At 37.4% G+C, this 13,063-nt stretch overlaps 1 protein-coding gene across 6 annotated transcripts in view; it reads right to left on the bottom strand.

Moving 5' to 3' along the window:
* The window catches only part of RB1 (RB transcriptional corepressor 1), a 209,059-nt gene that overhangs the window by 78,944 nt on the left and 117,052 nt on the right, over positions 1-13,063 (bottom strand). For all 6 annotated transcript variants that reach the window (XM_064270131.1, XM_010592619.3, XM_064270128.1 and 3 more), the window contains 4 exons: positions 11,778-11,834; positions 11,625-11,656; positions 11,461-11,537; positions 10,279-10,475 (listed from right to left, as the gene is read on the bottom strand). In XM_064270131.1, coding sequence (XP_064126201.1) covers positions 10,279-10,475; positions 11,461-11,537; positions 11,625-11,656; positions 11,778-11,834 — 363 coding nt within the window. The remainder of the gene's footprint in view (positions 1-10,278; positions 10,476-11,460; positions 11,538-11,624; positions 11,657-11,777; positions 11,835-13,063) is intronic.

The following is a 13,063-nucleotide window of genomic DNA, read 5'->3' as shown; positions in this document are numbered from 1 at the left end:
TTCCTTTTTGTAGTCTTATAATCTTTTCATCATGAGAAATAAATTAGACCAGTACTGACAGAGCACTGCATGAAGGAGCTGGTCAAAAAATGTTCTTCCTCTTTCTTATTACTAGTTTCCAAGCAAATCACTTAGCTTGTTATTCAAAAGCAAATATATACATAGTGGCACAGTGGTTAAGTGCTCAGCTTCTAATGGAAAGGTCGAGTTTGAATCCACCAGCTAGTCCTTGGGAGAAAGACATGGCAATCTGCTTCCATAAAGATTATAGCCTTGGGAACCCTATGGGGCAGTTCTACTCTGTCCTACAGAGTTGCTATGGGTCAAAATCAACTTGATGGTAGACCACATGTGTTACAGAGTAGAACTGAGCTTCACAGGGTTTTCTTGGCTGTAATCTTCATGGAAGCAGATTGCCAGGTTTTTCTTCTGCAGTGCCACTGGGTGAGTCCAAACTGCCAACCTTTCAGTCAGTAATCAAACACAAATTGTCTGCACTACTCAGGGGCCTATGACATGATATGGTGGTAATAAAAACAGTATAAATGATTTAACAGAAATAATGTGGTTCAATGAAATAAGCATTTTATTGAAATCAACATGGAAAAAACATGGAATCTGGAATCAAACCAATATGGGTTCAAACATCAACTGGGTGACTAGGGCAAATTATTCAACCTTCCGAAACTGTTTCTACTTTCATAAAATGAAAATAGTATTATTAACTTCACAGTATTCTGAGAATTAAATTGGGCAAATAGTTTTGATTGCAGTATATTTGCAGCTTCATCAACAAATGCTAGATTTCTGTCTCCAATCATTAATTAGCTCCTGAGTAAGATGCAGATATTCTGTGCCTCTCTCTCCTCACATGCAAAATGAGTCATGTCTACACCTTCTACTTTCCAGAGTTAGTATAAAGAACCAAAGAGCATTTCATTTGATAGCCATATAAGAATGTAAGGTAGTCTAGAATCAGTAATCTAGAATCTTGCTACTCATTACAGACTAACAACAACAACAACAAAAACCGAGCCCATTGCCCCCAAGTCGATTTCTATCCACAGAGACCCCATAGGCAGAGTAGAAGTACCCCGTAGGGTTTCCAAGGAGCAGCTGGTGGGTTCGAATTCCTGGCCTTTTGAATAGCAGCTGAGCAGTTAACCACTGCACCACCAGGGCTCCTTACAAAAAGGATTATATTTTCATCTATGAGATATATAATGCTATGAGAACTAGCCCCAGCTTTAAAGGAGATTTAGTAAGCACTGTGTGGGGGAGGGTCAAAGGAAGATTAGATAAGCCCTGGGGGTCAAAGGAAGGAGTGATCATACGTAGATGGGAAGAGACTTGCAACAGGGGTGGAAATGTGGAAAAGCATAAAAGGAGGAAAGCTTAGGCATGTTGTGGGAGAATTACGGCCTAACGTCGGCAATGGTTGATGTGTACTATATTAGTCTTTAAAGTTATACAATTGGGATTTCTAACTTTGTTAAAAATAGAAAACTAGCTCTACTGGTAAATGAGGTATTATAATACAAAAGTAAATGTGCCTAATAATTTTATGCACTAATTTAAAATATATATATTTATATGATTTTTTGAGGGAATTCTTGAAATAGAATACATTTTTTTCTGTCATCTTCAACAGAGCATATTTAAAGTAATTTATATTTATGAGCTTGTTGTTGTTGTTAGGTGCCGTCGAGTAGGTTCTGACTCATAACAACCCTGTGTACAACAGAACGAAACACTGCCCGGTCCTGCGTCATCCTCACAATTGTTGTTACGCTTTAGCCTATTGTTGCAGCCACTGTGTCAATCCATCTCCTTGTTCTATTCGAACGACTGCCTCCTGGTCTATGTACAGGTTCCTCATGAGCACAATTAAGTGTTCTGGAATTCCCACTCTTTGTAACATTATCCATAATTTGTTACGGTCCACAGTCGGATGCCTTTGCACAGCCAATAAAACACAGCTAAACATCTTTCTGGTATTCTGTTTTCAGCCAGGATCTATCTGACATCAGCAATGATATCTTTCATTCCATGTCCTCTTCTGAACCTGGCTTGAATTTCTGGTTTGAACCCAACAGCTGTTCCATGGGAGAAAGATGTGGCAGTCTGCTTATGTACCGATTACAGCCTTGAAAATCCTACGGAGCAGTCCCACTCTGTCCTGTTGGGTCGCTATGAGTCAGAGCTGCCTCGATGGCAACAGGTTTAGTTTGGTATTTTATAGTCACAAAGCTATCCACAGAAATATGAATTCACATTTCGTAGCGGCAAATAATTTTTAGTGTTTAAATAGTTTTGTAGAAACATAAAATACTCCCTCTAGAAAATTCAAATCTTTCGGTTTGATTGTCTCAATTTACAAAGGAATAAACTTAAGACACAAAGATATTAACTTGCACATGGAGGAGACAGAACCTAAAGCCAAGTCTTCTGATTCCATGTCCCATGTTATACCACGCTGTCTTCGCTGGATAAACACAGTTTGCCCCAGAGATCTAATTGCTGCCTGAGCATAATAAGGGTTTGAGGAACGGTGGAATTAAGGTTGGAAAGGTAAGGTAGGGCTAGATTACCACAACCTTTGAATGCCAGAGTGAAGAGGCTTAATCTTCTGAAAGGCAGTGGGGAGCTATTACAGGTTTTTGAACAGGAACATGGCATATATAAGCAATAAGGAAGATTAACTTCACACCAAAGTATAAGATGATCAGTACTGCCAAAGCTGGAAGACCAAACAGGAGCCTTAATAATAGTTTGAATGTAAGAATGTGATGATCTGATACAGGGGAGTGTAAATGAAAATAATTTTTAAATAATTAAATAAATATGAGAGACAGAGTGTTTTTTTTTTTTTAATTACAGGACTGCATTATCAAACTATAGAGAAAGGAGAGAATGCTCAGGATTCAAGCCTGGATGACTTGAAAAGTAATGTAAAAGTAGAGATATCTGGAAGCAAAGTTGTACAGGCAGTCCCAGGCTTATGATGGGGTTTTGTGACAAGGACTCTGTTGTAAGTCAGTTCTGGTGTAAGTCGAATACCTTTTTTTTCAGTTTTCATTATTACTGCCTTTTATTATCAATATCTTTATAAATCCGATCTTTGAACATCTGCGAGTGAAAATTTGAGTATAATAACAGCAAATTACGTGCTACAACACTGTATGAAGTACACACAAAAAAAATCCAAGTATGTTGTTAAGTCAGGGACTGCCTGTATTTGTTATTGTATGCTGTTGAGTCCACTCCGACTCATTTCCATCTCCATCCCACCTCTAACCCTGTTGCCAACGAGTCAATTCCAACTCACAGCAACCCTATATGACCTATATGACCGAGCAAAACTGCACCATGTTTCTTTCCTAGGCTATAAATCTTTACAGAACAGATTGCCAAGTCTTTCCTCCTGAGTGGCTTTTGGATTCGAACTGCCACCTTTAGGTGAGCAGCCAAGTGTTTAACCATTGTACCACCAGAGCTCCTTAAGCTGTATTCAGAACAAAATAATTTCAGCCTTGAATAGTGAAGTCAAGTCATCTAAGCCAGTTGAGAAGCTACTACTTAGCTGTTGGAGCAGGATATCAGGAACACTCCAAGTCAGAGTGAGAAAAGCTAAAGCCTTAAGCTGTTTTCAGAAAGCATCAGATTAAAAAAAAAAAGATAGATAGATAGATAGATAGATAGATAGATAGATAGATAGATAGATAGATAGATAGATAGATAGATAGATAGACAGATAGACAGATAGATGATAGATAGATGATAGATAGATAGACAGACAGATAGATAGATAGATAGATAGATAGATAGATAGATAGATAGATAGATAGATAGATAGATAGATAGATAGATGTATACGCATATGGAAACCCTGGTCGCGTAGTGGTTAAGTGCTACGGCTGCTAACCAAAGGGTCAGCAGTTCGGATCCTCTAGCTGCCCCTTGGAAACTCTGTGGGGTAGTTCTACTCTGTCCTGTAGGGTTGCTATGAGTCAGAATCGACTCAACAGCACTGGGTTTGGTTTTGGTTTTGGTATATGTATGTCTTCTTACTGGCAAAAGTAAATAAAATGGTTGTCTTAATTTATGGGGGCTTTCTGAAAACCCAACGTACTCATTTTTCATTATAGCAGCATAAAACCAAAAACACCAAACCCATTGCCATTGAGTCGGTTCTGACTCATAGAGACCCTATAGGACAGGGTAGAGCTGCCCCATAGAGTTTCCAAGGAACATCTGGTGGATTCGAACTGCTAACCTTTTGGTTAGTAGCCATAGCACTTAACCACTATACCACCAGGGTTTCCATAATGGCATAGTGTTATGTAAATGTAATATATAGCATCATACTGCTTCACTATACTTACCCACATTTTTAAAAAGTTATAAATACAGCTCAGTCATTATCTTACAACTCACTCACCTTCCTGAGACCTAGCTCTTGGTAAAACATATACGCATATATTTTTTAAACAACATCTAAATGGCTGCTAACGAAAAAGTCAAGAGTTAGAATCCACCAGGCGCTCCTTGAAACCATACGGGGCAGTTCTACTCTGTCCTGTAGGGTCGCTATGAGTCGAAACTAACTCAACACAAAGGGTAATGGTAAATACTAAAACCTTTGTGCAAAGTACACCAGAGGTTCATGATCCACCATATAAACATACAACAGATATCCTCTTTGGTTTTTTCAGAGCCACAGGCTTTTCTCCCTTTTGTGTTCACTTCCTGTCTAGTTTGACATTTCAAAAGAACACCAAAGAAGCTTAAAAATTTGCTTTTAAGTTTGTCACCAAATCAGGACTCCAAAAATACAAGCTATTCACAATACCTGTACGAACATACAAAACAGCCCGTCATTTAAAATTTGGGAAAAAGATGAAAAACAAATATGTTCAATCTTTTATTTAAAAGTGTTTTGGCCAAATACTTGTATAACTGAATAAAGGAACGTGCTAATTTTTTGTGACCACGGAAAAATAGTATGACAGAATCCAATCTTATGAGTTAGCTACATGTTAACAACATTTAAAGGAGACTCGACTTTCTTGTGACTTATTAAAATTTAATACAAGGAAACAGTAAATATCTGTGCTCTACATGTAAGTACCCCTCCAAAACAGTACTACTCAGAAGACCTGATACATTTAATACAGGAAAATAGAAACGATATACTAAATATTCTCTTAAACATATTTGTAAATATTTTATCAAACATTAAATGCTGTGCAAAACCCTTCCAGCTATTATGAAGGACCAATCAGCAGAACGGAATACCAGAGTAGAGAGCTACACAGAAAGGAGCTGCACAAAGAAGGCATCAGAGGTCTGCAGTGGCTTCCTCTCGGGTCTTCAGCTGAGCAAACTATCCAAAGGTGGGAAAGAATCATTGGAAGCAGCAGAACCATTGTAGGAGCTGACACAGGGCCAGAAGAGTTCTGATTTCCATCATCCAGGGTGGAAAGCCTTGTAACTGTGGGACATTAGGCCAATGCTCGAGGCATGAAGAACTTGCAGCGCTCTTCCTCTCAACTAGAGTGTATACACTTGACTAGAGTCTGTCTTAAGGAGCTCTGGTGGTGCAGGAGTTAAGGAGCTCTGGTGGTGCAGGGGTTAAGCAGCTCAGCTGCTAACCCAAAGGTCAGTGGTTCGAACACACCCTCCACCGGAGATTCCCATGGCTCAGTCCTACTCTGAACTATAGAGTCACTGTGAGTCAGAATCTACTCAACAGCAACGGTTTTTTTGTTTTTGTTTGGTTTTTGGAGGGGGGTAGTGGTGCAAACGGGAAGCACTTGGCTGCTAATAGAGTGGCTGGTGGTTCAAATACACCAGCTGCTAAGCAGGAGAAAAAAAACTAATAATCTGCTTCCGGAAAGTTTACAGCCTTGGAAACCCTATGGGGCAGTTCCACTCTGTCCTGTAGGGTTGCTATGAGTCAAAATCGACTCAATGGCATAGGAGAGTCTGTCTGCTCTCCCCTGTCCAATGACTTCAGGCCGTTGCTTTTTGTTTCATGTGCAGGTTTTATAGTTTTTTTTTTTTGGCAAGCAAGTTATGTGGTATGGTGATCCTCCATCATTACCAGAAGCATGTGTCCCCACAGAAGGGCATAAACCTGAGGAACTGACATGATGAGATTTTCACTATAAAAGGATCTCTCTGACTGATGTGAGAGAAATGGTCTTAAGGTGGCTAGGGATATGGGGAATCAATAGGAAACATTCTTAATCAATAGGAAAGAGAGTCTGTTTAAGAATAAAGCACTTGGTGTTCCTTGGTTTACAAAGATTTTATTGAAAAACATTTGATAAATTTTGAAAATACTGAAAGAAAGATGTTCAAATGTCATCTCATCCATTTAATATTCCAAACATCTAGAAGTCATCTAATCTAACCTTTCGATATGGTTCACTCTAAATCACTGCTTGACCAGTTGCTGTCAAGCTGACTCCAACTCACGCAGACTCCATGTGTGTCAGAGTAGAACTGTACTCCATAGGTGGTTTTCAAGGCTGTGACCTTTCAGAAGCAGATCGCCAGGTCTTTCTTCCCAGGCACCTCTGGGTGGGTTCAAACAGCTGACCTTTCAGTAAGTAGCCATGCACTTAACCACCTGTGCCACCCAGGGGCTCCTAAATCACCTCTGTTGTTGTTGTTGCATGCAGTTGAGTTGATTTCAACTCATAGTGACCTTATAGGACACAACAGAACTATCCCATTTGGTTTCCAAGGCTGTAATCTTTTCTTTTTTAATCTTTACAGAAGTTTCAGTGTGATGGGTCACTTTTATATGGCCTTTCTCACTATGGTCTTGTAACTCCCACCAAATGACTGGGTGGGGCTATGCAATGAGGTCTGTGGCCCCCAAGGAGATTGGACAGTGTGCTAATAATGTAAATAAGGTGCATGGCACCCTCCACTAGGCTTAAAAGAGAGCCAATTCCAGAGCCGAATGGGACCTCACTACTTAGCTACCAGAAAAGACGGGAGTGAAGCATGTCCTTTGGACCTGGGATCCCTGTGCTGAGACCCTCGTAGACCCAGGAGACAGACAGAGAGAGCTGTAACACTGAAGACTGCAAAAAGCAGCAGCAGAGAAATGGCAACAGCGGAGGCAGCAGAACCAGGAGAATATCAGGAGGCTTGCTGGAGGAGTGGGGTGTCCCTGGGCACTTGCTGGAGTTAGACTCACTGACCCATAGAAAGAGACAGCTGGGGGCCTTTGGGCTGAGGCTTACTGACAGAGTTGGGTGCCTCCAGGCACTTATAAGCGGAGCTAAAAGAGCTTTGTAACACGCCTGAGCAAGGCTGAGGCCAGAAGGGCCAGAGAGAGGCATGTCTGTAGGCACAGCTGAGGTTGTCCTGATCCAAGAATTGTATCCTAAGCGTTCCTGAACCTGAACTGTAACCTGTTACTTCTCTGGGTAGCGGAGTGGTTAAGAACTCAGCTGCTAATCAAAATGTCAGCAGTTCGAATCCACCAGCCACTCCCTGAAAACCCTATGGGGCAGTTCTACACTGTCCTATATAGGGTCACTATGAATTGGAACTAATTCTACAGCAACAAGTTTAGTTTTGGCTTTGGTACTTCCCTAAGAAACCCCATAATCGTGGGTAATGTCTGTGAGTTCTGTGTGGCCGTTACAACGAATTATCAAATCCAGCAGAGAAGTAGAGGGTGCCGTGGGAGGGAAGGTTGGTGTCAGAACTGGTAAAAATGTTGGAGGGTGGAGGTATGTCTGACCTCTACCTCATAGGAATCAGCCTTGGGCTGTTGATCTTGATTTTCCTTCTTCCTTGTGAAGTTAGAGGAGGTCAGAAACCCCTGCTACGCCATTCTTACAGAAGCAGATTGCCACATCTTTCTCCCACAGAGCGGCTGGTGGGTTTGAATTGCTAGCCTTTTGGTTAGCAGCCAAGTGCTTAACCACTGCATCACCAGGGCTCCTTCAGATCACCTCTGATCCCTCAAATTTCCAGAAAATAAGATTTTATTATGGTTCTCAACAGATCGTTTCTGCATTTTACACTCGTGTATCGCCTGCTAAACTCTCTAAGATTAAAATAAACAAAGGTGTGCTCGTTCCTTTTTTACTATATAATTTATTTTTGTTGTTGCTGAGAATACATATAGCAGAACCTAAACCAACTCATAATTTCTTGCTTACTCCTTCTTAAAGTTATTGTGTTCTTAATTTATTATTTGTTAAGACTGACAAGTAAAGATGCTGAACCCTTTTCTTATCCAATATTTAAAAGTATAATGATGTGCTTTCTTTCATTAAATTATTCGGGAGAGGGGGAGTAAGTAGTACCTCACTTGATGTTTCCCTAGGTCAACACTGCTTGAATATTTCCCATTAATGTACAGTTTTAATGAATTTTTCTTATTGTGATACAGAATCAAAAGACTATGAAAGCTTGCTCTAATTCTTGATCTGGATGCGGGTTACATGGATGTGTTCCGTTTGTGAAAAATTCATTGAACTGTCACTTGCAATACATACTTTTCTGTTATCTATATCATACCTTAATTAAAACACACACACACACACACACACACACACAGCTTTCAAGTCTGAGAAAGCGCAGATATGTGTACGGTCTGCGCCCACCTATAATGCCAATCATTCTCACAGGAAGAATTCACAGTCTCCTGTTTATGTGGCATGACTGATCTTCACAGAGTTACTCACTATCACTCTGTTTTCTTTGATTAAAAAAGCAATATATGCTTTTTTTTTAAGTTGAAACATTAAAAATGTATGAGTAAAAAAAGTTCTCCAGAGATAATATAATTAGAATTTAAATTCAGAGGCTTATGACTTCTATATCATCTTACCATAAATAAACTGTACCCTTTTCCAGAGTTTGAGCATGTTATTTTCTCTTCAGATTTTTTCAGAAATAAAGGAATATCATTTAGGATCCTAGAATGCCAGGAATTGAGCTAAACAGGCTTCAGTACAAGCAGTTTTTAAACAGTAAATTTCTACTAGTCACTTTTCATAGCCCTTGTCTTTTCTTTATCCTCACAATGTCTACCCCAATGCAAGGTATCCAAGAAATGTTCAATAAATGTTTTCTGATGAAAAAAGAGTTAATTCTTTAAAAGAAATGAGCACAGTCACTTTCATATCTTACTGTAACGTCTTAATTTCAAATTTTGAGGGGCAGGGGAAGTGACATATCAGCCTCTGAAAAGTACCCTCTAATTCTTCATTATGGTTATTTTCACTACTTTCATTTAATCCCTCAGATTATCAGAGTTTTCACCTAGCCACTCCTATTCCTATAAAGTGGAAGGTCCTTATATGAGGGGTTTCCAAATTCAGTAATAGCAATGTGACACACTTTCCCTGCTTCTTTTCTGTATCCACTATGTCTATACAACACGGCAATACAAGAAAACACTAAGAAAGAAGTCATCTCTTAGCCATCAAGTTTTCAAAAACAATCTCATACTTAAAACTAAGGTTATACAAGTAGATTTGGACTCTAATGTGACTAAAGATCTTAATTTTTAAAAGCCATTTCTACATACTGGTATAAAGGAAAAGATATATGCTTAGCATGTAACATAGTTACAAATCTGATGATTCACAAAGTATTACTTAACTACACAGATTTGAAGAGCATTAACAGAAAAACCTGAAGTAATATTTTCCTATTACTTCATACGAAATGCCACCGTTATTAAAACAAGAGTTTATCAATAGTTTATTCTATACTCTAAGTAGAATACCTAGGGAATATGATGTGTGCTCCTATAATGCTTTAAACAATACCTATAATTGAACAATACTATATAGTTTTGGACTATTTGTAACAATAGGACAAAAGGAATCCTACTAAATTGAATGAGGAAAAAATATACTTTTTAATCTGCTAAATACCATAATCTAAAAAATTGTATCATTTTGTTGAAATTTAAGAGCAGGTATTTATCTTTTCAAACAAGACACCTCTATTTTAAATAAATTTTGCAAATATTTTAAAGACTTCTGCTTTGTTTTAGGGTGGCATGCTTTAAGAAAACCTATTCTTAAATAAATCACTATATCAGATGACTTGGGAAGCTCGAATAAAATTCCATTCTAATATTCCACTTGATTCTTGGGCTAGACACTAAAATCACATTATTTATTACATTGCATACTTGTTCTTGCAGTAGGTTTTAACAAATGTCCCTAATAATTTGTTAACCATATGCATATATGTAAATATCTTTAATTATTTTCACTAGTTACTTACTGAGAGCCATGCAAGGGATTCCATGATTCGATGTTCACATCTTTCTAAATGTTTTATCATTTCTCTTGTCAAGTTGGCTTCTGCTTTGATAAAACTTTCAATCACTTTGTAAAAATCAAAGGCTTTTAAATTAAGTACATTCAGAATCCAGGGGAAGGACAAATCTGTTCCAGAATCAAGATTCTGAGATGTACTTCCTAAAAATGAAAGAAGAAATGTAACTTAGGCATGAAATGTTAAGCCTTGAACCAGGTACTTTTAGGTTGGACAAAGACTTAAAACAGTAGAAAGACTAAAAAAAAAAAAAAACCTTTAAGGGCAGGATTTTTTATTTTGGAGGCCACTGACACCTAGGAAATAGGCTTACAAATTTTGGGTGTATGTGCACATATTTTTTTTCTAGAAAGAGGGCTCATAGATTTCACCAAATTTTCAAAGGTTTAAATACCCTAAAACTTGTATCACAGTTCCTATCCAGTTTAATATTACGCCAGCAAAGCACATCCCTTTTTAACCGACCCATTAATCCTTTGGGAGGGGTAAGGAGTGGAAGGAAGGGTTATCTAAGGTTTTACTAATTTGATTAGTTAGAAAATGGTATCTCTTTTAAATGTGCATTTCATGGTTATTAATGAGGATTCACAGTTTTCAGTATTTGTTTACTAATTTAAATTCCTCTTTTATTAACCGTATATTTATACCCTTAGGTGATTATTGCTCTTTTGTTTTTACAAAAATAATACATGTTTAAAATTATATTTAAAAAACAAAAACCCCTGAACACTTAATGAACTTTGTTCTGTGTATCTGGTGAATTCTAGCTCCAACCTTTGGTCTCACAACCAGTCTACAGAAGAGCTTCCATATCAGTAGAGGCTGCTCTTTAATATTCCTTTGGCACTTTACAATCTCACAGGTACTGAATAGGTTTCAACAGGTACCTTCCCTGGATTCAGTACACCCAAAATAGGAGCCTAGTGAAATACTATCTCTAAGATGACCCAAAATAATTCAGAAAATAAGCCATTTAAATGCCTTATGACCAAAACATTCTTCAGTATATATTAATATAATATACATATTTTTTCTCCTTAACCCTACCCCCAAAAAACACACCACACCTTAGGAAGTCTCTTAACTTCAAATTCAACTGAAATGTTTATTTATTAAAATTTAACTTACTGCTATATGTAGCCATTACAACCTCAAGCGCGCACGCCAACAAAGACTTATGAAAGATGTTGTCATTCAGGAGTTTGCTAAAGAGGAAAAAGAAAGTGACCTCAAACCATTTATTTTTATAAAAAGGAAGACTTTTTTTTTTTTACTAAAACTAAAAAACTTACCTAAAGTTTTGAATGGATAATCGTTCTTCTTCCTAAAACAGAAGTTAAAAAAAAAAAAAAGTTTAACTGAGACCTTATTTTCGACGGCACTGGGTTTCGTTTTTTATTTGTGCCAGCACTGAAATTTTTTTCTATTTTTTTTTTTTAACTTACTGATTTAAGCATGGATTCCATTACTCGGTAATACAATCGGACTCCAAGTTTGTATCGCTACAAAAAACAAGACAAAACAAAAAGCATAAACTCCTAATACTTTTAAAAAACCACAATTACTAATTTTCTATAAGTCTTTTCTTGAAACAGACTTCTGACCCTTTTTAGGAATAAGGCTACCAAGGGAGCACAAAAGCTACCCCTGTCTAAAACTCAAAAGACTTAAGTATAAAGCGGTGGTTAATACTCCCAATAAATTATCAAGAGGGTATGTTTAGTACCTGGTTTTCCTTCACTCCATTTCAGTCTACATCATTCAACAGATACATGTTCTAAGGATATATTATATGTCCTGTACTATTCTAAGCACTTTAAATACTTAATGTAATACTTCTTATGACTTAAAAAAAAAATTTATTAGGACATGTATTTTCAAGACTGCTGCCCAGACTTAAGAGAATGGTCTCTGTCCTTAAAACTTAGTAAAATTGGCAAAATTCGGGCAAACTGACCTTATGAGCAAAAAGTTTTAACCAAATAACCAGTCACCATCAATTGAGAGAATGACCAAATTTTAGAGATACCTACATATAAATACATACTCACACAAAAACCGTGTTTCTTTGTTTCGAATTATGAGAATATACTTCTTATACAACCAAAAAGAACTTTTAAATAGAATTATTTAAAACACTGATGACATCAAAATTTGCCTGCACTATGCGGCAGTTCTACTCTGTCCTCTAGGGTCACTATGGTTGGAATCGACTCGACGGCACTGGGTTTTTGGCTATGCTGAAATAAAGGTGTGTAGTAGATTATAGTTTTCAGTTTTTATATATGACCTCATTAATGCCACACAACAAATATAAAAACTTGAATCTCAGGGAAGTTAAATGTCATGTCCAAAGTCAAACAGCTCATAAGCGCTAAAGGCAGAAATAAAGCTAGGAATGAGACTCCATGGCCCATACTCTTACCCATTATACTGGTTTTTGATTTCCTGAAATAGTAAAAATATCACTCAATAATACCACCTCTGAGAAATGACATGTATACTATGATACCATCATAGAAGCATATACAGATATGAGTATTCATATATGTAGAAGCAAAAAGCTTATCTACCATAAGTTTAATAGCATAAATACTTAAATCATCGAAGATTTTATTTTTTTTTCTAACTTGTATTTTTCTAAAATTTCTGTAATTAGCATGCTTATTTTTGTTTTTTATGATGGAATAGGGAATGGATTCCCATAAAGTTTCCTATAAATAGCAGCAAA

This window comes from Loxodonta africana, chromosome 17 (genome assembly GCF_030014295.1).
Source record: "Loxodonta africana isolate mLoxAfr1 chromosome 17, mLoxAfr1.hap2, whole genome shotgun sequence".
NCBI classification, from domain to species: domain Eukaryota; kingdom Metazoa; phylum Chordata; class Mammalia; order Proboscidea; family Elephantidae; genus Loxodonta; species Loxodonta africana.
This window is presented reverse-complemented; position numbering and strand designations above follow the sequence as displayed.